Source organism: Eubalaena glacialis, chromosome 11 (assembly GCF_028564815.1).
Source record: "Eubalaena glacialis isolate mEubGla1 chromosome 11, mEubGla1.1.hap2.+ XY, whole genome shotgun sequence".
In the NCBI taxonomy this organism is placed as follows: domain Eukaryota; kingdom Metazoa; phylum Chordata; class Mammalia; order Artiodactyla; family Balaenidae; genus Eubalaena; species Eubalaena glacialis.
This window is the reverse complement of record NC_083726.1, coordinates 25,030,016-25,054,231: the sequence shown is the minus strand read 5'-3', so window position 1 is coordinate 25,054,231 and position 24,216 is coordinate 25,030,016. Positions and strand designations below refer to the sequence as shown.

Sequence of the window (24,216 nt, the reverse complement as noted above, 5' to 3'; positions counted from 1 at the left end):
CCAGACGCGCAGGCTCAGTAGTTGTGGCTCACGGGCCTAGTTGCTCCGCGGCATGTGGGATCTTCCCAGACCAGGGCTCGAACCCGTGTCCCCTGCATTGGCAGGCAGATTCTCAACCACTGCGCCACCAGGGAAGCCCCAGACCTCATATTTTAAAGATGGCAGACATCTACTCTTCCTCCCATCCCTCTTATCACCCCCAATCACCGGCATGCCTTCATGAATTTTATTCTAGAATGTAAGCTCTGGGAGAGCAGGGAGTGTGTCTGTTTTGTTCACTTGTACCTCCTCAGTGCCTAGCATGGCATCTAGTAATGGTACATGCTCCATGGATATTTTTTAAATATATGACTGACGGTCATAATGTGAGCATCCGTCTGTTGAATGCTTCCTCCATGACCGGCGCTATGCTGGACACTTCACACACAGGTTAAAACAGTAACCCTTGGAGGGAAATATTACCATCCCAGTTTTAATAGATATTTAAAATGAAGGCCTGGAGAAAGTAACTATCTCAAAATATTAATATGTGAGGGCTTCCAGCTTCCTCCTTTTCCTTTGCTTTGCTGAACTTCTTTCCCTAATCTCACTCTCTACGGAGGAAAAAAATGAAAGCCAAGCTCATGAATTCTGGCAGGAGAATGGAGGAATAGAGCAGAAACCTATAATCTTCAGGGTGTTGTGCATAAGGGTTGGGGTGGGAGGGGTGGGGGCATGCCTTGTCGGGGATGGTGCAGGACTGTGCCCGCTTAGAGGAGGGGAGATGGTGGAGACAGGATGGAGGGGACAGAAGAGCGAAGCTGGCAGGAGAAGAGCGAGATCACCGGGGAGTTAATAAAGAGCTACTGTGGCCTACGTAGTTGATCCTCTTAAATGTGTGATAGGGGAGTGTGTCAGGAGTGAACTTGCTGGGGGAACAGATGCTCCTCTCCATGTGGCCGTGTTCCTGGTTTGACTAGAGCCTCCAGGGTTTCTAGACGTGAGGGTGGTAATGAAAGATTTATCTCTATGGCCATTTGAATGTGACCCTGTGTTGTGAATTCCGTCGGGATCTCCCTGGGCTTACAAGGACCCCAGGCTTATTCCTGTCTTATTCTCAAAGTGTCTCTGTGCCCACATTAGCAGGCCTCAAATTGGTGTCACTTCCTGTTCCCCAAATCTGATACCCTTTGGAAAACTAGTTGGGAAAGGCTTCAGACTTGAACCCTGGTTTTCTCTCTTGTCTCTTGTTAAGGGTTTAAAACAAGGGAATGTCCCTCAAATTCACCTTTCCTCGTTTGTAAAGTATAAGTGATACCTATCTCTGCTAGTTGTAAGGTGCTGTGAGGATTGATCGAGATTAATGCCTATGGAAGTGATTATTAATAACGTTTATCCCAGCCATTTAGCTTTGAAAACTGTTGTCATTCATTCATGTAACAAATATTTATTGAGCACATACCACATAACAGGTATGGTTATAGGCCAGGGGTGAATTCAGTGGACAAAATGGGCAAAAATTCCTGCCCTCATGGAACTTGCATTCTAGTGGCCAGAGACAATCAATAAACAAGTAAAACACGTAGTAAGTCAGAAGATAATGGGTGCCACAATTTTAAAGAGGGTGATCAAAGAAGGCCTCACTGAGAAGTTAATGGTTAAGCCATAAGCTTAAGGAGCTGAGGAATCAAGACATGGAGATATCTGAGGGAAGAATGTTCTAGACCAAAGTGAACCGCTGTTGCCAAACCCTCAGGTGGAAACGTGCCTGGTGTGGGAGGGAGTGAGGGGGAGAGTAGTGAGGAGATGGGGAGCTTGTTCATGTTGGGCCTTAGAGGTCACTCCAGGGGCTTTGGTGTTTGCTCTAGGTGATGAGGGAGCCAGTGGAGGGTCTTGGACAGGGACGTGACATGAGATAACTTACATTTTATTTATTTATTTATTTATTTATTTATTTATGTATTTATTTTTGCCTGCATTGGGTCTTAGTTACTGTGCGCAGGCTTTTTCTAGTTGCGGTGAGCGGGGGCTACTCTTCATTGTGGTGTGTGGGCTTCTCATTGCGGTGGCTTCTCTTGTTGCGGAGCATGGGCTCTAGGTGCACAGGCTTGGTAGTTGTGGCGCACAGGCTTAGTTGCTCTGCAGCATGTGGGATCTTCCTGGACCAGGGATCGAACCCATGTCCCCTGCATTGGCAGGCGGATTCTAAACCACTGCACCACCAGGGAAGTCCTGAGAGAACTTACATTTTAAAAGGCATCCTCTGGCTGCTATGTTGAGAGTGGCAAGGGTGGAAACAGGGAAACTGGTTGGGGGCAGCGATTGTGGTAATTCAAAAGAAGATGATAGGTCTTGGAACACAGTGGAAGTGGGAGTGGAGAGTGGAGCTGGTGAGTGATGGTAGCACTCTGGATGTTTTCTGAAGAGGGAGCCTCCAGAATTTGTTGTGAATTTGACTTGGGGCATCAGATGGCATAAAGAGTCAAGGACGATTTCAGCTTTTGGCCTGAGCAACTGGAAAAACAGAACCATCCCTTAATAAGATGGGGAAAGACTATGGGAGGAATAGGTTTAGAGAGGAAAGATTCAGAAATCAGTTGGGAACCTGCTAAGTGTGAGATGTCTATTAAACACACAGCGGAGGAGACCATTGGATAGATGAGTCTCAGGACTTCAGGAGAGTTGGGGCCAGAGATAGAAATTTGGGAGCCAGCAGCATGTGGATACTTAGACCCATGAGACTAGATGAGATTATCAAGGGGGTGAATGTGCTACCAACCTGGCTTCTTGGCCTCTTTAATCAATAGAAGTTGATAAGAGGCAAGACGAGAAATTCAGGCAAGGCTTTACTGGGGCTCATGCTACAGCACAGGGGAGCAAGAAGAATTAACAGGTTCCCTTGCTCGCTCCCCGACTGGCAGGGGGGCTGGTTCCTTAAATGGGGCGTGAGGACAGATCAGTGGGTAAGGCTGGAGGGGTCCTTAGGGTGGTCTTCCCACGCCCTTGGTGGTCCTGTGTGCAGGGATCATGCCCAGTACCCTGCTTTTGCTCCCGGCACCTCAGAAGTGGCAGTTTGTATATCTTATTGTTCATGATTTGCCCCAACTGTGCATGCGTGCAGTTATTTTTAGTCCCTTATAGTTTCTTTGTGTTCTGTTGCTTGAGCAAACCCTTGTCCAGGTGCAAGCACTGCAGCAAAGGGTCCCAGGTCCCAACCTGCCTCAAATGTTAGTTAAGAAAAGAGAGGCATGCTAAGGATTGAGCCCTGGGCTTTTCCAGTATTAAGAGGTTGGGTAGATGAGGATGCAATTAGCAAAGAGGATTAAGAAGGAGTGTCAGTAAGGTTGGAAAAGGACCCTTAAGCCAAGGGAAGAAAGTATTTCAAGGAGGAGGGAATTAGCAACTGGGTCAAATGCTGTTGAAAATTTATGAGGGATAAAGTCGAAAAATTGAACATTAGATGTAGCCACGTGAAGATCCTTGGGGTGAAATGATGGGGGAAAGTCTGATCTAAGCAGGTTCAAGAGAGAATGGGGAACAGTGAAAATAGAACTTTTTGAGGAGTTTTGTTGTAAAATGGAGCAGAGAAATAGGATGGTGTCTTGAGGGGAAAGTAGGGTCAAGAGAAAGGTTTTTTATTTTTTAAAAATAATTTTTTTTCTGTTTTAGAAATTTAGATATAGTTACCATGCTATACATTACAGCTTTAGAACTTATTTATCTTATAATTGACATTTGTAGCTCTGGGCCCCCTTCACCCATTTTGCCCATCACCCCACCCCCTGCCTATGGCAACCACCAATCTCTTCTCTGTTTCTATGAGTTTGTTTTTTTTTAGATTCCACATATAAGTGAGATCATACAGTGTTTGTCTTTCTCTGTCTGAATTTATTTCTCTTAGCATCATGCCCTCAAGGCCCATCTATGTTGTCACAAATGGCAGGATTTCCTTATTTTTTATGGCTGAATAATATTCCATTGGGTATATACCACATTTTCTCTCTCCATTCATCTGTTGATGGACACTTAAGTTATTTCTATGTCTTGGCTATTATAAATAATGCTGCAATGAACATGAAATTTTTTTGATTTTTTTTTTTAAGATAGGAGAAAAAAGGAAAATGTTGTTGAGAATGATTCAGCAGAGGGAAAAACTGATGATTTGGAGGGGAGAGGAGAATTGCTGGAGTGATGCCCTGGCAGTGTAGATGGGCACAGGTGCTGGGGGCTGGGTGGGTCTGATGGTAGGGGATTGCAGGAAATCCCTTTGGATTCCTCCCATTTATTCCCATTGAGGTAGGAAGCAAGGTCATTGGCCCTGAAAGATGGGGAAGAGGTAATTCCCACTCCCTTTCTTTTCTTTGCCACGTAGCCAATTAACAACTCTCCTGTCGCTTCTAACATTGGAATGTTCCCTGTGTCCCTCCCTTGTTTCCACTGCTACCACCTCAGTCAAGTTCAAATCATACAATGTGTGTGTTATAACTTCACAACCTCCCAGCCACCACCCTCTTTCCATTGCAGGCTGCTGTGCATACAGCGGCGGGCTAACTCTTCCTGAAATACTAATCTCTTTCTGCTGGGGTCTTACTCAAAACTGTTTCTTGACTGCCCATTAAAGAGGATGAAGGCCACTTACTCAGCGAGGACTTCAGGCCTCTGGAAACCCTTCTCAGTTCAAAAGGACTGGCCATGTCATCTCATTGTGCCCTGAATCACCACCCTTAATCCTGCTCCCACCCTCTCCTTGCACAAACTAGTTCTGTGACCCAAGGGATGCTGCTAGACTTCTCTATGCCTGATTTTCCTCATCTGTAAAATGAGGATATAATGGTACATACTTCTTATGGGTGTTGCTAGGATTCAGTGAGACTATCACAAAAATTATTTAGAATAGTTACTGGCATAGTATAAACACTTAATCAACTTCAGCTATTCTTATTCTAACTGTCTGAAACCCCTTGCCTCTTTCTTCCTGATCTAATCTTCCCTATCCTCTAAGACACAGCTGGCATATCTTCTCTCCCATGAAGTCTTTCTTGCTCATCCTTTCCTGCCTACACTGATCTCTCTCTTCTATCTTTCCCTCATTTTCACATGTAACCAGATACTTTCTGTCAATGTGATTTTCATACTCCAGTGTTAGAATGCCTCTTTGCTTCAGCTAAACGGTAAATTTCTTGAGAGCAGAGGTCATGCCTCTTAACCTCTTATAGCCCTGTTCCCTAGCAAGTTGCTGCACTCTCAAGACCTCAGATTTTACAGGGGATATTCGACCTGCTCAACTTGTTGAAGGGGTAAATTTATTTGTTATTCATCTGAAGCCTGTGTTTCATCTTTCCCGTGTGCCTGCTTCATGGTGTTTGCAGCCGGTCTGCAGCCTAATTCATGGGACCATCACTTCCTCTCCAGGGATCTCGCAGCAGCTCTCTGCCAACATCTGCCCTTCTGGCCACTTTTCAGGACTGCTTTGTAGTTCCATACCTGTTTATGGCCTCATCTTCCTTTCCTCTGTATCCTCCAGTATTAGAAAGCTGTCTTTTCCTTCTCTCAAGGGAGCAGTTGCCCATCTCCAGGCTTCTTTGTTTCCTCCTTTCGTCTCCTTCCCAAGGCACCTTGGCTTTGAAGAGGCTGCTGAAAAGGAGTAGATTATTTCATCTTTTATGATCAGCAAAAGAAAAAGTAGGAGGCTTCATTAGGAAAATTGGCAAGATCTAAAGTTATTTGCATTTCATACAAATCAAAAGTTTTCTAAGTTTTTTTCTTTTTTTTAAAAAGAACTGTCAAATATACCAAAAAAACCCACAAAACTTTGATCTGAACGTTGAAACAACTGCCGCAGACCTGGGGGCTTTGAATTTAGCAGCTTTCGTTTGGGCCCAAGAAATTCTCTGAATTAGAAAGTCTTTTGCTGCTTGTTGGCTTGCTGCAACATTTCATCCCTCACGTGACTCTTCCCTTTCTTTTCAGAATACAGCAAAGCCAAAGAGCTCCTCTGTGTGCCCGTGGACGTGACAGACACTTTGAGATGTTTTAGAGAGACCTTGGAAAAATCTAAATATCACAACAGATCAATCCGACACAGCAGAAAGTTGCTTTCGTTATTCCTTGCCCAGACACAAGGTAAAATACAGTCATTCCTAGGCATCTGCGGGGAATTGGTTCCAGGACCCCCTGTGGATACCAAAATCCGTGGATGTACACGTCTCTTACAGTCAGCTCCCCTCCCCTGCCCCCCGTATCCATGGTTCTGCATCCCCAGAAATGGAGGGCTGACTGTACTTGCTCTACATCCCTTCCTCTTTATTTACCCAGGGTACCACCCCGTGGGTCTACTGTGTTCTACCGTAGGTTCCTCCTTCCCCCACTTCCATGCCCACTCCCTGCTGCCTTTCACTTTCTTCTTCTTGTCTAGTGGATTACATCTCTGTTTCTCACACTTTATTCCAACCAAAGCACTGCCTCACTCATCTGCTTCTATGCCTTCTGTGAAATGAGCATAATCCCTTAAGTGGAGTAAATACGGAAGCAGTGCTATAGTCTTGTTTTATTTTTATAAGTAGATGAATTGTTTCATACCGAATTAACTACAGTCTTTTACCAAAACACTACTTTATCAATGTCTAAGAAAGGGATGCATTTTAATATACACGTCTAGTAAAATTTCTTGTTAATACCATAGATTTTGATCTTAGAGGTTTCTTTTATCTTAAAAAAAAGATATTCACTGTTCTTGGTTACATTACACTTGTTTTCTCCCTTCTCAAAATCTATTGATTTGTAAACTCAGTCAAAGCAGGACTTCAAGTGGTTAAGTGGTAACCTCAGAGAGAAAGAAGATACTCAAATTCAGGCCAAGAAAAATCTCAAATTATCTACATTTAGGTAATTTAAAATTTGTTAAAACCCTAATTTGTGTTTATAAGCCTTGCTGTTCACATTTATCAGAATAATAAGACTAAACTTAAAGAATAAATTTAAATTAATAAACTTAAAATAATTGTATTTTAAAGTTATTAATAATAGATTTAAACTTAGCATCTAACTAAGATGATAATAGTCTCTGAACTGATCTTTTAGAAATTTGACCAATTTTTTTTTTTTTACAACCACGGACAAGTTTTATTTATGTATGTATATAATATATGTTTGTGTGTATGTGTGTATCAATATATATTCATTCTTGTTGCTGCCCCTTCTCCCCGCAAAAAGCACTTACTATGATATGTACCCACAGTTTTTGGTTGTATTGTCCACAGACACACATTACATTAAATTGGCCCTCCACATCATGTTTAAACTTCTTTCAATTATGGTGTACATTAAAAGTGGTTAAGGGCATGAATAGAAAAAGCAAATACAATTCCTAAGAATGGTTTACACCACCTCAATCTGAATTTCACCTGGTACTAAGATATTCTCAGCGGTTTATCCCCAGTCCTTGGGCTGTAGACCTAAATCCATTTTAGCTTCTCTGTCTCTGAGGTTTTTGACTACTTCCCCTAGAATATTTTTCCTTTTTTTTTTTTTCCTGTGTGTTCTCTGATCTTATACAGAGACAGGTTCTTTCCCATTTTTTTTCTCCCCTCAGGTCAGAAGTACCTCTGCACTACTTATATCCCAGAGGTCTCTGCCCCAGAGGCAAACTAACATCTTACTGTTGGGAACTCTTTTAAAAAAGGCAAACTCAAAACCTGTGCAACTTCTGCCATTCCCCATGGGGAGCAAAGCATTATCTCAACATTTACTTTCCAGCGAACTGCCCCTCTGTGCTGTTCCCTATGAGGTAACACGAGTGTAGAGCACATCACACACCTGGGATCTTCAGAAATGATTGGAGATACGAAGTTAAAGGAAATAGTGTCCTTCGAGCTGCCAATGAGTCTCAGCTCTGTACAGAACCCTTCCTTCCTTCTCCTTTTCCACTTCTACTTTTTTCCTCCTCCTCAACTTCCCTTCTTTCTCCATTTTTAAGTTTCTTTTAAAATTTTTTCATGAATTTAGGAGACAAAGGAGGAATGAACAATTTAAAATTCACTACCGGAAAGGTGGAGTTTTGCCTGGGGACAGAAGAGATGCACATGCCAACACCCCCTGACCTTTCTCAGGAGCACTTCCAAGTTTTCAGCTCAGTGGAGAAAAGCAAACTTCCCTCCTCACAACTTGGACTCATAATTTCTTCTTATTATGAAACTATTAGTAAGATTTATTCATTATGTGTTCATTTTCAATATGATCTGCCACATTAATGTTGCGATTGCATTTGGTCTTGAAATGATTTTTTTTTAATGATTTTTTATTTTTAAAATATTTCAGCTTACTTTTTTTTTTTTTAAACTTTGGGTTTATTTTATTTATTTATTTATTTATTTACGGCTGCTTTGGGTCTTCGTTTCTGCGCGAGGGCTTTCTCCAGTTGCGGCAAGTGGGGGCCACTCTTCATCGCGGTGCGCGGGCCTCTCATTATCGCGGCCTCTCTTGTTGCGGAGCACAGGCTCCAGACGCGCAGGCTCAGTAATTGTGGCTCACGGGCCTAGTTGCTCCGCGGCATGTGGGATCTTCCCAGACCAGGGCTCGAACCTGTGTCCCCTGCACCGGCAGGCAGATTCTCAACCACTGCGCCACCAGGGAAGCCCCTAAATGATTTTTTAAATTTATTTTTTTATCGAAGTATAGTTGATTTGTAATATTGTGGTAGTTTCAGCTGTACAGCAAAGTGATTCAGTTATATATCTATATATCTATATCTATATCTATATCTATATATATATATTTCAGATTCTTTTCCATTATAGGTTATTACAAGATATTGAATATAGTTCCCTGTGCTAGACCGTAACTGAAATGTTATCTGTAGAAGTAGGATGAAAGAGCTTGAACATAGAATCTATTCATCATACCCTCATGGACAGCGACAGAGCAGCGTCAAGACAAGCAGCTTCCAGCCCCTCCCGTCACCCACTTTCCCAGATTGGCTGTCACCATTGTGAGAGTCTAGGCACCGTCCCATCCATCCCACTTTAACTGAATCTGTGAACCATTTGTCGAGATGTGGCCACTGTTATGTGCTTTTGCTCTGCCCCAGCTGATTCCATTTTCCTTGTCTTTCCACTTGATTTGGTTTTTCTACAAATTCAGCAGTATAAATTCAGCCCATGTTGTAGACCCAACGTCCCCCCTTTTTTATAACAGACATTTTGTAACTCCCCCTTTATTCTTCCTATGCACATTATTTTTAAAAATCAATATGAAGCTCTAAATATAAAATGAAGGGTAAATAAAATGAAATAACTTTATAATAAAAGAATCTATTTGTTGGTATGTAAGAGCTTAGGCACTAGAGGTATAGAGAAGCAATCAGATGCTCACATATAGTATGTAAAGTATACAGGATACACATGAATGTGACAGCTACGAATGCAGACTGATACAGGTGTATTGTATTGGTAACTCAAGTACTATCAGCATTGCTAATTTTGGTGACATGATGTTCTAAAATGGCAAATCTAGGCCATTCTGGACAAAACAAAATATTACAGTGGTTGCATTTCTGGAAAACTCAGAGCATTTTGAACACACGCAAACATACCCTTTCTATGAAATGAAGTTAGATGTTAGACTCAAATAATTATAAATAGGTTTCTCACCTTTTTCCTCACTGTGGGGGAAGGTTCTGTGCATGGCAGGCCATCAAGTGTCAGGTCCTTACCTAGGAAATACTAGCAGATGCCCCACTGTGACAACTAACAAGACCCTCCTCAAATTTCTAAAATACCCTCCAGGGGACATTGCTGCCCTCATTAGAAACCATTGCCATGTTAGTTGGGTTTTTTGGCTACACATCCTGGAATGCATGTATTCATCAGAAAACAACAACAAATTCAGGTACTATTCAAGATGTGCTTTTTTGCATTTGGGTAAAGGAAGAATCCAAAGTGCTGTGCTCTTGTCACATCCCTGATCAAAAACAAGCTGTTCAACGCTTCCCATGTGCTGTAGAATAGTGTCCACATTTCTCCACCTGGCACTCAGATGCCTCCGTAATCTTACCACTACCCGCTTCTCCACCCTCCCCAAAAAGCATATTCCGGCCACACACATTGCCATATATATACCCAGGCCTTTCTGCCTTGCACACTTTTTCTGGATTTTTCTCCTTCCCCATCTCAACCTGCCTGACTCTTACTGTACTTTCTCCATGCTTCCCACCTCTTTGACCCCATCTCCCACTCCGTGACATTAAAATAAGACATCGTTTGCTCTCTTTCTCTACCCATATCGTGTGACATTTAAAGGCTGTATTAGGTTGAAGTTTGCTTATCTACACAGTTAAGGTATAAGGCAATTTAAAATATTCTTGCAAATATATAGGAAATATTTTCCTGGGACTGACATTTGTTCTTTCACTTGATTAAAAATACAGATGTTCTTCAAGCCAGCAATGAAAGAAGTCTTAACGTTCAGGCATTGCATGAACTTGGAAGTCTTCTTGTCTTCGCACAAAAGAAAAGGTAGTTCTTAGGAGTCAGTAAAACAAGGGAAACTTTGTTCAGCTGAAAAAATTTTTAATTATTGTGAAAAATACTGCCTTTCATAAATTTTAGTTTGTTGATAATATTCCATTGCTGCATTTTATTCATCAAATGCTACCTGAGAGAAATGGTTATGAGCAATAAATGGTATAGATCCATTCTCTAACATTTTAATTAAAATGTTTCTTCAGTGCATTTGCTTTCCCTTTTGGAAGATAGATTTAATAACACGGATCTCAGGAAACATGCTGCTGCATGCTCCATTTCTGTTTTAGGGCTGCTTTTAAATGTTGGAGTCAAGCTCTTGATGACATATTCAGAAAACAAGACGTGCTCCATACATGGAAGGAGTTTGGCAGCTCACTCACCAATGCCACTGACAGCTGTTCACCTCCAGGTTCCAAAGACTACAGTCAGGAGTTTCTGTCAAAAGCTGGCATTTGGGGATGTTTGCAAGGAGCGGTGATATCAGCGAAGATAGCACAGTGAGTGTGACGATGGAGTGGTCTGTGTAGTAGCTGTCTCCTCCCTTTGTGGGCTGCCCACCCGTGCCATGTAGGGTGCCACACCTCACACACACTGGGTTCTCGGGCAGCTATGTCCATATCATACAGGCTTATACAATTTACTGTTTGTGCTGTTTCTTGTTTATGGCCATCTCCTCTTCCTGTTAACACCTGCCACACCTGGAATGTGAGAACCACGTTGGCATAGGTCTTTGTTCTGTTCACCAGTGTATCCCGAGTGCCTGGCATGGAGATGGGATTCAATAACTACTTGTTGAATGAATGAATGAGTGGATGAACAGTTGGTATTTGAGCAAGAATAACAGCATAGAGGCAGGCTGACTAAGGCCTAACTTTAGGGCCCCCAGCAAGTTACTCATCCTGCCTGAGCCTCAGTTGTTCTCATCTGTAAACTGTGGTGACAGGAATTACATGACATACTGTATTAGTTTGCTAGTACAAACTAGCAACAGAGTACCAATTTGTGAGCAATTTATTGTCTCACAATCCTGGAGGCTTGACATACGAGATCAAGGTGTTGACAGGGCTGGTTTCTTCTGAGTCCCCTCTCCCTGCCTGTAGGTGGCTGTCTTCTCACTCTGTCCTCACATGGTCTTCCCTCTGTGCATGTCTGTGTCCTAATCTCCTCTTCTTATAAGGACATCAATCATATTGGATTAGGGCCCGCCCTAATGACCTCATTTTAACATGATTACCTCTTTAAAGACCTATTTCTAAGTATAGTCACCTTCTGAGGCACTAGGGTTTAGGACTTCAACATATGAATTTCAGGGGTCAGTGGGTCACATAATTTAGCCCATAACACAGACTGTATTAGTTTCCTATTAGTGGTATAACAAATTACCACAAATTTAGTGCCCTAAAACAACACAAATTTATTGTCTTACAGTTATGGAGGGCAGAAGTCCTAAAATCAATGTGTTGGCAGGGCTGAGCTCCCTCCGGAGGCTCTAGGGGACGATCTGTTCTTGCATGTTCCAGCTTCTAGAGGCCTCCTGCATTCCTCAGCTCATGGCTCCATCTTCTGTCTTCAGGACCAAGAGCCTGTCATCTTTCTCTCTCTCTCTCTGAGCTCTGTTTCCGTCCTCACATCTTCTCTGACTCTGACCCTCCTGCCTTTCTCTTATAAGGACCATTGTGATTACATTGAACCCAGTAATTCAGGGTAACTTCCCTATCTCAAGGCCCTTAATTTAATCACATCTGCAAAGTTTTTTGGTTTTGGGGTTTTTTTTGTTTGTTTGTTTTTTGCCACGTGGAGTAACATATGCATAGGTTTGGGGGATTAGGACGTTGATTTCTTTGCGGGGGGGCCATTATTCAACCTGCCACATGTAACAGATGTGAAAGTCTATCACAATGCCTTATACCTAGTTAGCACTCACAGATATCTTAAATATTTGATTAATGTGAGAAATTTAAGAAGTATGAAGAGAGTAGAGGTACAAGTTTCCTTTACCTCTCTAGTTACATTTTAGGGCATGGTAGGCAAAAATCTGCATAGTATTTTGAGCTGTAGAGAAAATATTAAAAAATAATAACTTGTCCTAGTTAATAATCACACTGTTTTCAGAAAATTAGCATTTGGACAGGGGAAGTATGGAATTACCACTTTAAAAATATCAAACATTTAAAGATTTTTTAAAAACTCGGTCAAGTTTGATTTTTTTTTTTTTTTTACCACTCCTGAGACGGAACTCTTTCTTACACACACATACACACACACACACACGCACACACGATCCCCACGCAAGTTTGAGTTTATAAGTTAGTAGAGCTTGGCAGCAGAGAATAGAAAAGCTGAGGAAGGTTCCCAGCTTGAAAAACACAGCTATAGCATTCCTGCCAGAGGACACCTCAGCTTCTCTGAGCCTCTGAAGTTTTTACTTAGTGGTTTTCAATCAACAGAAAGTCACTTCCTGGTTACCCAGCTGGAAGTCTGACTTCCACAGGCTCTGTGATACTCCAGGGGCTTTGGCTGTTCTTGGGGACTCCTTGAGGAGAAGAAGCTTCTCCCCCCACTGCTCAGAAGGTAAAGCACCACATAGAGAAGCTGAACTCAGACTGATGAAGTTATTGATACAGTGAAGCCCACTGGTGTTATTGAAATAAGATTTAGAAGAAGCTAATGTGGTTTACAGTTGCAAATTTGAGTTTCAAGACCCATGTAAAGAAAACTCAAACTCTACTAAAGGACATAAAATGAGACAGTAGTAAACACAGAGATATTACCTTAATCTTTGGTGGAAAGACTTAATGTCGTCGATGGATCCATAATATACTGCTGGTGAGGAAACACATTGTTTCAATCTATGGGAGGAAATTTTTTAATTGTACTCATCAAAAACTTTAAAATTGTGCACCTCCTTTTCCCCAAAATTCCACTTCTAGGGATTTATCCAGTGGAATTAATAGGACAAGTGCTCAGAAATGTAGGTACAACAATGTTTATTTCAGCATTGGAAAAAACCAAAATGGAGATGAATATTTTAATATTATGGTACATGCATATGATAAAAATATTAAAATCTGTAAAATAATGATGTGACTCATTATGTCCAAGAATAGAAAATTTGTTTATAAAATAATATGTATTGCATAATTTTAGTCTTACTGTGAGTGTGCATGTGTATAATTGTATGTAGAAGAAAATCTAGAAGGAAAGTGGCCAAAATGTTACCAGTAATCATGTTTAGGTGGTAGGATTATAGGTGACTTTTCATTTCATTTTTTTCTATCTTTCTATGTCCTAGATCTTATATGAGTATGTAGCACTTTTAGAATCACAAAGACTATTTTAATTTTGGAAAATCTATGAGTATTAGAGATGTATTTATATAAAAATAGTCTTGGAACATTGTCTATGAATGTTTCTTTTTCTTATACTTAGATTTATTCAGACATTGGACGTTGAAAAGAGAACCAACTGTTGCCTTTTGTCAGGGTTGCTCTTTCAGGTAACACTTCCTGTATACCTTTCTACAGTAGCCGGACCGTGCAGTCAGTAAAAAAAAAAAAAGCAGTGCTTTAGCATATTCATAAAACTTGCACATAGGGAAATAGCATGAACCTTGATTAAATATCATAAGCCCATCTTTCCTTCGATGGCTGAACCCCTGTGACATAATATTCAGCAGAGTCACTTTTTTCATTTTCGCTGCAGAAGGAGGAGTTTTACAGATAAGGAAACTGAGTCTCCTGTCCTTCGTAATGTCATGTTACTAATGAGCAGGGAAGCCAGTCTGACTGAGTCTAAAGGGTTGCCTTAAGTTGCCTCATCTCTAAATAAAGTTTTGCTCAATTGTGTGATGTAAAATATACCATATAATGAAAGCAAAAAATAAGTTGAAGACTGTTTAAGTAGAGTGTCTGCAGTTCTTAGGATTTGGGTTTGACTTTACTGAAGAAGAAAGGAGCTTTTATCTGAAATACAAGGCATTCTAAGATTTGGGAACATAGCCAGGGGCCTCTGCAATCTCCTGAAGGTTCTGTTTACTTTGAAGGATGGGACACCCTTGTTCTAAGGAGTCTAATAGCTTATGAAATCTGGATAGATAAGATCTTTGAGAAAGGCTTCTCTGAGCATATGGCCAGACTTTTCAATTTTCTTATGTTCCATACACTTCTGGCCTGTGCTTCAAAGGGAAATGGTGTAAGAGGCAAGGATGCAAAGGGAATGATAATCCGAATTGGATTCCTTCTATTGCATCCTTTCTTCTGATATTCCTCATTCCTGAAGATAATGCTGTTTATGTTTTAGAAATAAGTAATTTTTTGTTTAAATGTGGACATCATTTCTTTGTAATATGACACTTAAAATTAATAGCTATGGGATTTATTTTTAAAACCTGTTCTTTCTTTTTATGATTTTAAAGAAAATTTGTAAAACTAAAAATTAAACAACTGCATAATATTTTAGACTAGGTATCATAAGTTTAATGAGCAATCTGATTAGAATTCGTTCCAGATATATACATTAAAATAACTTTATGATGCATTTGTCATCAAGAAATGTTAATTGTTTAAGATAACATAAGAAGCACTCCTAAATGTACAATTTGATTTTGTGTATTCATCTTGTTTCTGAATGTCTGGTACAACGTTGGTCATATAAATTACCTAAGAAATATTGGTCAATTAAACAAATCAACTTTTTACTTAATTCAATAAAAATTCAAAATTACCTCTGCTTGATTTAGACTTCTGAAATAAGTTTTTCTTTCCTCTACTTATAGGTTGGTATAGTGGAAAGAACATAGATTTTTGAGTTACATAGACATGACTTTGAATCTTCTTTTTGCCATCATTAGCTGTGTGACCTCAGAGAAGTTAATTGTTTAAGCCTCAGTTATATCACTTGTGAGATAATAATCCTTCCTTCTAAGGGTAGGTTAAGTGAGGATTAAATGAGATAATATTTACAAAGAATTTACCAACAGTGCCCAACACAAAATTCACCCTCAACAAATGATAACTTAATATAATAATTTCTTCTTAAAATGATAAGTATTCAACTACCATGGAATTTAAAAGGCCCATCTTGAGTGGTAAAAGCATTTGGAACCTGTGGTCATGAGGGTATTGATAAGTATCATTTATTATAGGATACACTGTGCTAGGCATACGCAAAGCACTTGGGGAAGTAATACAGGTACTTATCTTTCTCTCTCGTTGCTGCAGATGCAAGTTCCAGCTCTTCATTTCACCTTTTTCATTTACAGGGTTTGCTTAGAACCACACTTCCACACCCTAAAGCTGAACGTTGCTATGCTCAGTATGAAATCACTCAGCTTCTTCCCGGCATCGAGCTCTTCTCGGACAGATACCGGGCTGACATCTGCTCTGTAGTTGCAAGTCTGTATTACGTAATCCGCGAACTGCACTTTGCTAAGCAAAATCTAATAGTAAGTGATTTGTAAAATCGACAAATCTTAATTCACTGTGGTATCTTACCCCACTTACCTTATACTTTTCAAGTTTTACTAACGTTCTTTTGGTCAGTTCTAATTTAACTTTTAAACTCTATTTTCGGGATTCAGATCTGTACTTCAAAATGAAATATATTAATTAATGTTCTTTCTTTGACATCACTGTTTGCATTGCCTTTTGGGTACAGTAGCCATGCCTATTTGATTTTGTTCTCTTATTTTACTCTATTATTTTACCTTTTTACAAAGACATTTGGTGAAATTGACTAGAATGTTGCACTGGTCTCAAACACAGGAATCTAGTGCACTTATAACTTCACTGCATTAAGTCATGCAGGTCATATCAATATCGAATCTCTGGGAGTATTTCTTTATTGAGATAAACTTATCTTTGTGTCTTGTCTTTTCTGTGTTAAGGGCACATCTAAGTGAGAAACAGATCCTAACTGTGAAATTAAAGACAGACACTTCTTAATATCCTAGGAAATTTTAAAAAACCCCCAATACAACTCTCTTTTCCTTTAGGGAAATAAGCCACAGTATGTATCTCATAAATTTGAAGTTGATTGCATTTTAAACATAAATTAGGGTGTTCTGTTGGTTATTTTATATTTTCCTCCTTTTTCTTATTTGTCCTTTTTGCTTCCTCTGTGCTATTTCCTCTACTTCCGTATCACTTTTCCCCCTGTGTTTGCTTGTTAATAAATGTTCTTTCTCTTTTTGTGCTTTCCCTTTCCTCTATAATTTTCATACTTACTTTCTTTTTTCTCATATATTGTTTTCTCTTGTTCTAAATTCACTCTCTCCTTATATTGAAAAGATTTATTGCCCCCTGATATTAGTTGTTAAATTATAATGTCCTGTGTTAAAGTGAAGAGGTTGATACATGCTTTTAACACTTGGCAGATTTGGCAAAAAATTGTTTATTAGAAAAAAATAACAAAATGGTGCTCCTCTCTTGTTAAGGGGATTCATTTCTGGATTTAGAAAATAGTTTTATCCCCTGGGTAACCTTTAGCTGCCTAGTCATATTCATATATAATACATATCCCTGCCCTGGAAAAGAAATGAGATTTTTTTCTCTGAAGCTTAAGAAATTGAGAACATTTTTCTGAATAATTGAGCAATTGGCAGCAATAAAATGGTATGTTTTTATTTGTCACTAAAGAAAAGAAACAATCTCAAAGGTAATAGCCAACTCATTTTGTGCTGCATTAATTACAGAAAAAAGTATTGTGTTATGTTTGTAGAGCATCATTGTAGAAAAATGTATTGTGTTATGTTTGAAATCATTTAAGACCAGTTTTAGTCCTTTTTAAAAGCTGTTGCTGTTAGCAGCCGCCAGTTGACTGACAATGAGATTCCTTAGCTAAACTTGCAAGATGTAAACAGTTTCCATTTTCTATTACACTACCTTCCAGAAGGAGCCCAGTGGCTAAGGAGACAGCTGTAACATATAAAGTTTGCTAGGGGACCCATTGCTGTGGGATCATGGGAAATAATAAGGATCCCAGTCCCCCTTCTTGCTGCATCTGCCTTTGACGGAGCAGGACCCAGTTGTAGGGACTGAGCTTCAGTTTTAAGTTGAGATCAGGAGCTGTTCAGAAGTCTAGGCAAAACTGTCCCTCAACACCTGCCTTTAGCTGGATACTGGTTTGGTCAATTGAAAAATTGATAGTCTGTAAGCTTTCACACATATCCATGGGACTTCAAGAAGACTTGAACTTTGGGGTTAATTTTAGGAAAATAAAAATGTTATATGAAGAGTAAGCTTGCGTTTTAATCAGTAGAATATATGCTCCATGAAGGCAAGGACTTAGATTTTTTCTCATTCAACAGTGTCTGACATATAACAGGCCTGTTGTAAATATTTTTTGATGATGGAGATATTCCAGTTGAAGACAAATAGCTGACATTGAGACGAATAAGTAGAAGCTATTAGGGGACATGGATGTGAGTTCCTTTGCTTTAAATTTTGCATTTATTTGATAGCTCATTTGCTAGAATGTTTCCACAGGCCTCAGTAATTCATACGTATGTGTTGAAATAATGTTTTCTCAAGGAAGGTGATTAACTGGATTTTTATTTTTCCATGCTTAAGGAAATGTGAAACCTAGGTTTTGGGTATCAAGTAGCATCTACTTGGAACTGTAAGTCACTGATAGCACTTTAAAATTCCGATAAAATTATGAAACATATGTTAGGCAGATCATTTCACTTATACCAAACAGTACAGTCTTCTAATATGGAAAAATCGATCACAATTTTGCATAACATCTCTTACATCAGTATTTGGCTAAATTGTATTATTAGGTTATTAACTTGATAAAATACGTTTCAAAACAAAGAGTGTTTTTCTGTTGGTAGATTCTGCCTCTTCTTGCATTGTACCAATATTTTGTTTCTGGAATTTGCCAAGACCTAGTCAGAAATCTAGAAGCAAGAATCCTCAAGGTATGTTTCAAGCTTTTTAAAACATTTGATATTCTTGAACTATTAAAGATATTGTCATGAATTACTTTTTTATTATTATCATCATAAGCTGATAATAATATATGGTGTTGTACTGATATTAAAAAGAACTTGCCCAACATTTTAATAAAGTATGAGAAAGAGCCATGTAGAAAGGCTTAGATCATTTTATTCTTGGGCCACAGTAAAGTGAGGAACAGCTACCCCTGGTAACAAGGCTCACCCGACACCATTCAGCCTAGAAATCACCATTTCTGAAAGATTGGTTTCCTCATGGAGACTCATGAGTCATTTTCCGAAGTTTCTGGGAGTTTTTTTGCTGAGGATCTTTATGTATATCATGGTATACAGGAGGTTTTTTTTATTGCACAGACAGTTGAGGTGATAAAACACACAGGCACTAAATTACAATTAATTCTGTAACCCAGAGGTCAGGAGGCTCTCTGTCTTCAAGATTCATGTGCAGTTGGCTTGAACCCCATGTGGAGTGGGGAACATCAAGCATCTTGTTTTCTCTGCCCCTTTTCCTGATCACCCATGGTCGCGGGCTCCCACTGTCGTTGAATTTGTTTTGTACATGGATCCTTTCAGCAGCCAGCAGATTTGCTCCCTGTTCTGCACTTCTTCATCTCTAATGTGAAATTCAACCCTATTCCATATTTTACACATACACACACATACTCACACACACACTCACACGTAAACACACACACTACATCCACCCAAGGTCTTTATTTCTATATTGGACTTTACTGAAAATTGGGAACATAAGGAAATTTTAGTTGAGGCAAAACCAGCAACTTAAAATAAAATATTTAGCATCTCTGAGTTTAAAATATTTCTTGCCCATTATCCCACTCTTTTGCCTTCTATCCCATGGCTTCATCAGCCGTCTGCTGGTAAATATTTCACAACTCACTCTAAAAAAAAGCCTTGATTTGTAACATTTCCAATTTCCATGGTATAAATACTCCCACTGCAGCTGACTTCAGCCTACCAACTGGGCATTACTGAATGTGGGGCTTCGACAAGATGTGCCTGGTTGGCTCTTGCAATTGCGGATGAGTGGGCTCCCACACTCCCCTAGCTTAGCCCTCCTTCTCCTTTTTTGGAAATACCCTTCTTCCCCGATCCTTCACATTTTCTAATAAGGGAAAATAAGACTTCCCTTTGAACTGCTGTCTCCATCAAGACCCTGCCTGTGGGCCTTGTTTTCAGACCCAAATTGTCCATTGCATTCTATTTCTAAATAGAGATTACACCTTCCCTAACAGGAATTGTGATGCTCTTAAGATAATACATTTTAACCTGGGAATAAATAATTTGTACTCAGCCATGAACTCTGGTTCACCCTTTCCGAGTTACTGAACTCTTAACAGTTCTCTGGCTTTTGAATTCTAATAAGAGTTTTTAAAAAGCTGCATACAACTTTTCTCTGTTTTTAAAACAGTGCTCTCTTCAAGACTGCAAAATTCTCGAGGCTAAGGCCTGTATCTTATGCATCTTTTGGTTCCCTATAGTGTCTTGAGTAATAAATTTATATACTTGATATTCAGTAATTAATTGTTGAATTGGATTTAAAATCTTTAGACATATATCAAGTGCCTACTATCCACACTCTCCTTGGTGTTTGGTGGGAACTCACCAAGAAGATACTTGGTAAATGTTTATTGCTTTATCTTTGAAACAACATTTATCAAGTATCTCCTACATAAAGGCACCGTGTTAGTAACTCTAATCAAAGAAATGTAACCCATGGTCTTTGCTTTTGTAAAGGAGTGAAAATAGGGAAGAGAGATGGGACATACACACAAGAGAATAATGTGTGTACCTCCCACTTGATCATTTCCAAATGAGTGTGATGAACACTGTTTCCAGGAGTTTGAAAGAGGGAAAAATGGCTCTGGGTCTCTAGGTTTTACCAAGTAGATAAGATTTCAGCTTGAAAAAAATAGAACTAACTGAGTAGGAGAGAGGAAGAAGGGAACATTCTCAGCAGACAGTAGTGTGCAAGGTGTGGAGGTGAGGAAGTATTGACTTGTTTAGGGGGCAGAGGTGGTTGGGTTAGACTGGAGTGGAGGCCTTGAGCAGGCAGTTTGGAGTAGATGACATGAGGACACCAGAGGTCCGTGATGTGGAGGAGACCAGGGGCCCAGTCTTGAATGCCAAGCTGAGATGTAATATGAAGGCTGAGCAGTGAGAGAAAGGAGGAGGTTGTGGTGTCAGAATTGGGTGACAGTTTTATGCTGATGTCACGGGAGGCAAGAAGCATGGAAGGGTTGCAATGACAACCAGTAACATGTCAGAAGGCAGTCCAGAGAGGCACTGAAAGAATCTGGAGCAAAGTTTTTGATTAAATGATGATTTTTTATTGATTGTTAGCCCTTGGCAACTGTTTTTGTACTAGAGTAGCTTAAAAGCCAGTGAAGAACTATGGACTGTCTTCTGTAGCCTTGGGTTGGGAGGGGGAATTCATGACACAGTTTTGATCAGGAGAAGGACGTGATGAGATGTATCTGGTAGGCGTGTCAGGAACAGAGTGAGATGGGAGTGGGATCTTATCAGCATAGTAGGACTGGAAACGCAACTAGGGTGTTGGCAGAAGCACTGAAAATGAGCAATTAACACATCATACAGAGGAAGGAATGATAGCACCCATAGGCAGAGTTTGCCTGACCTTCCCGAACTAAACTGGGGTCAGTGAGTGGGAAGAGAGAAAAGTCGTAATCAGGAAATAGCAAACAATGATGCTTTCTGACAAATCAAAGAGCAGTAGATCACACTGTTAAGTCTCTACAGTTGCACTAGTGTCTTCCAGGGGAAGCTTTAAGACCTCTTTATGATCAACTGGTCTGGCTTCACTTTAGAACTGCCAGCATCCTGAAAGATTTATTACTCTCAACATATCTGGCATTCCTGGGAAGGGTACTGATGGTTCTGTATTTGTGTGACTGAAGGGTTGATTTATGAGTGGTTCTTTTTCCCATCTGGCTTGTTTGTGTTCACAGTGTTCGTTGTTTCTGAAAATACATGTCCATTATTATCACCACGGCTTTTTCATACGGTCACATTGGTTTGATAAACTGAACCAGAGGTAGCCTGAACAGGTGGTCCATGTACAGCAATCTCACAGTCAAGCCCAGAGGAAACTAACCTTACACAGATATGGGGAAATGTTTCCTCCAAGGGGCAAAGAGCTCCAATGACTCCCTGATGCCTACTTTGATATTATATGGCACCAGGGAGATTAGAGCCCAAGGTGTCTTAGGCAAGAGCCAAAGTATGCAACTCAATAGACAAGCTGTTTTCTCTTCATCATTAAAAATATTCTCCTGACTTCTTATGTTTTATTTTTATGTTATTGTCACATCCTGTTTCCTTCTAACTTACCTTCTTTTTATTTCTTTAAAATTGGTACACTCTTGAGATTCCTAAGATAGTAGTTAAAGGAAAAGAGAGAGTAAGATGATTATAATGTTGAGGATAAATTGGATTTTCTTTTTCTGTGTTTTAGATATATATCATCTTCATCCAAGTTTGTACTTCACTCCCTGCTTCCACAATTTACCCATCTCTGTTCTCTGTAAAGTCACTAGATGTTTTCAAAACATAAGTAAGGTACAGGCCCTGCCCTGTTCAAAACTCTCCAATCACTTATCATGCAGAGAATCAAATCCCAAGTCTCCACGCTGGTCTACAGGCCACCATTCGCACCTACCTCCCAACCCTCTTCTCCTCTCTCCCTAAGCTCCTGCCACACAAGCTGTTCCCTGAACACACCAAGAACCCAGGATTGCTCCTGGCACCACGTGACCTTTGTAGTCAAGGTCCCCTCAGCAGTTTTCACGTCTCCCTCCATCATATCATTCCCAAATCTTGTCTTGAAGGTTTTCTCCTCAGAGAAGTCCCTCCTGACCACAGTTTCAAAGATAGTATTTTGTCAGTACCTTTTATCTCTTTTCATACTGTGTATATCTTCATGTATCACTTAAATTTAGCTAACCGTATATCCCAATGGAGGTAACCTCCAAGAGGGCTTGGTGCAGAAGAGGAGCTCAATATACATGCTGAATGAACGCATGCATTTGATGATTTGATTTCTTCTTGTAATTTCCTAATTGGAAGTCTTGCTGGATTATATTCAAAATAAGCCATGTACAATATATAGTTACCAATTGACTAATGTTGTTAAATACATGTCTGTAAAATCGACAGTGTCCATTCATTGTGGATAAGAAAATGAACAGTTGATGCATTGTGGAATTCATCTCCTGGTTTGTTTGACATTCCTCAGAGTGTTAGAGAAATCAGGAGTGTTTTTGTTTTGTCTTTCTTTTAAACCATACTTGACCATGGGAACAAAAGGATGAATTCAATTTTTTAAAACTCTTCTGTGTCTATCCTATTTTTTAAAATGTGTTTGCGTCTGATAAAGTAAGCCACATCTCATCAACGGCCATTGTTTTGAAAAGTCGCTTGATGTGATTTACTAGCTTCTTGGTCCCCTGCACATGTGAACTGGCTTACACACAGACACATGCATCTTTACCAGTGTGTTGTCGAAACATTAACTTATAATGCGTTACCAATATGAAGCAGAAATTTTGGATCTCAGCAAGTTGATGATTTTTCTCTAAAATTTTAATTTTGTAAGTAAAACAAATGGTTTAATTTAAAATCTCTTTTTTTTTCTTTTCTTTAAAGATAGAAGTCCTTATAGATTTAGGATTCTTTTCCGAAGCCTTTCATGAGATATCCCAGATTTTTTATGGAAAAAACATGCCTTCTTCAGTACCCGCTGGCTGTAAAGCTACTGGAAGAATGAAGGTAAACCTGCCAATTTGATTCAAAGCCATTTTTAACCTTTTGAAGGCTACATTCCTAAAATCTAGGGAATGCTTCCACAAAAGGGTATTTACAAGTCTCTGGTACTGCAGACTTCTTTGTTATGGCTGATTAGAGCTAACATCAGACATACACAAGGTTTCCTTTGTCTGAAATGGAAGAAGGGTGGGTGTCATGATGGGGAGGGGAGCGTGGTCTTGGAGTAGGTTTTTACTGTGGAATTTTGACTTTGTGTTATCATGGACAGTCTCAGTAGACACATTGATCAGCCACTGTCTCTTAGACTTTTGGGTCTGAGCTTATAATTTCTAGTTAATAGTCTTAGTCAAAATGGTCTCTCTTCATGTTTTATTTGGATATTTTGATTTATATACTTTATACCAAAGGGTTAAGCATGTGTTCACATTTCTTCTGATTTTTGTGAGGAGAGAATGTTCCTCTATTTTGTCTAGTCTTTTTTGACTTTGGGAGAGAGTTTTACCTGGCTTGCTTAATTTGTATTTGTAAATTGCATGATTGAAGCATCGTTGAAAATGAATACTGACCTTTGTATTTAAATCAGAGTGAGCTCTTATTGTCCTCTGCTTTGGTTTTTGTGGTGATCTGGGAATCCCTGGGTGACCTTGCTTGGGGCAGATGCTTGGACCCTCATCCAAGGGCCAGCAATAAAGGAAATAGGAGGAAGCAACAAGTCAATTCCCTGGGAGAGAGCATATGTGTGAGGAGTGAGACTGGCAGACACGATACATGCTGGTGGGATTCAAATTCAGAGGACCTAAAAGAAACTGCGGAATAGTTATGTCTTGAAAACTACTTGCATAGGCAGACATATTTACATATAATGCATACATTACTTCAATGTGTACCCCTAAAATGTTGCTGCTTTTTTCTCAATATGACTGCTACACTGTTATAATTTATCATAATGAGGTA

General features: G+C 39.7%; 1 protein-coding gene across 2 annotated transcripts in view; it reads left to right on the top strand.

Moving 5' to 3' along the window:
* CFAP54 (cilia and flagella associated protein 54) overlaps nucleotides 1-24,216 on the top strand; it is a 303,497-nt gene that overhangs the window by 160,631 nt on the left and 118,650 nt on the right. The window contains exons 40-47 of one of the 2 annotated variants that reach the window (XM_061204897.1): nucleotides 5,950-6,102; nucleotides 7,984-8,178; nucleotides 10,403-10,490; nucleotides 10,787-10,996; nucleotides 13,929-13,995; nucleotides 15,760-15,942; nucleotides 18,334-18,420; nucleotides 23,143-23,265. In XM_061204897.1, coding sequence (XP_061060880.1) covers nucleotides 5,950-6,102; nucleotides 7,984-8,178; nucleotides 10,403-10,490; nucleotides 10,787-10,996; nucleotides 13,929-13,995; nucleotides 15,760-15,942; nucleotides 18,334-18,420; nucleotides 23,143-23,265 — 1,106 coding nt within the window. The remainder of the gene's footprint in view (nucleotides 1-5,949; nucleotides 6,103-7,983; nucleotides 8,179-10,402; nucleotides 10,491-10,786; nucleotides 10,997-13,928; nucleotides 13,996-15,759; nucleotides 15,943-18,333; nucleotides 18,421-23,142; nucleotides 23,266-24,216) is intronic. The other variant, XM_061204898.1, reaches the window with a different exon arrangement.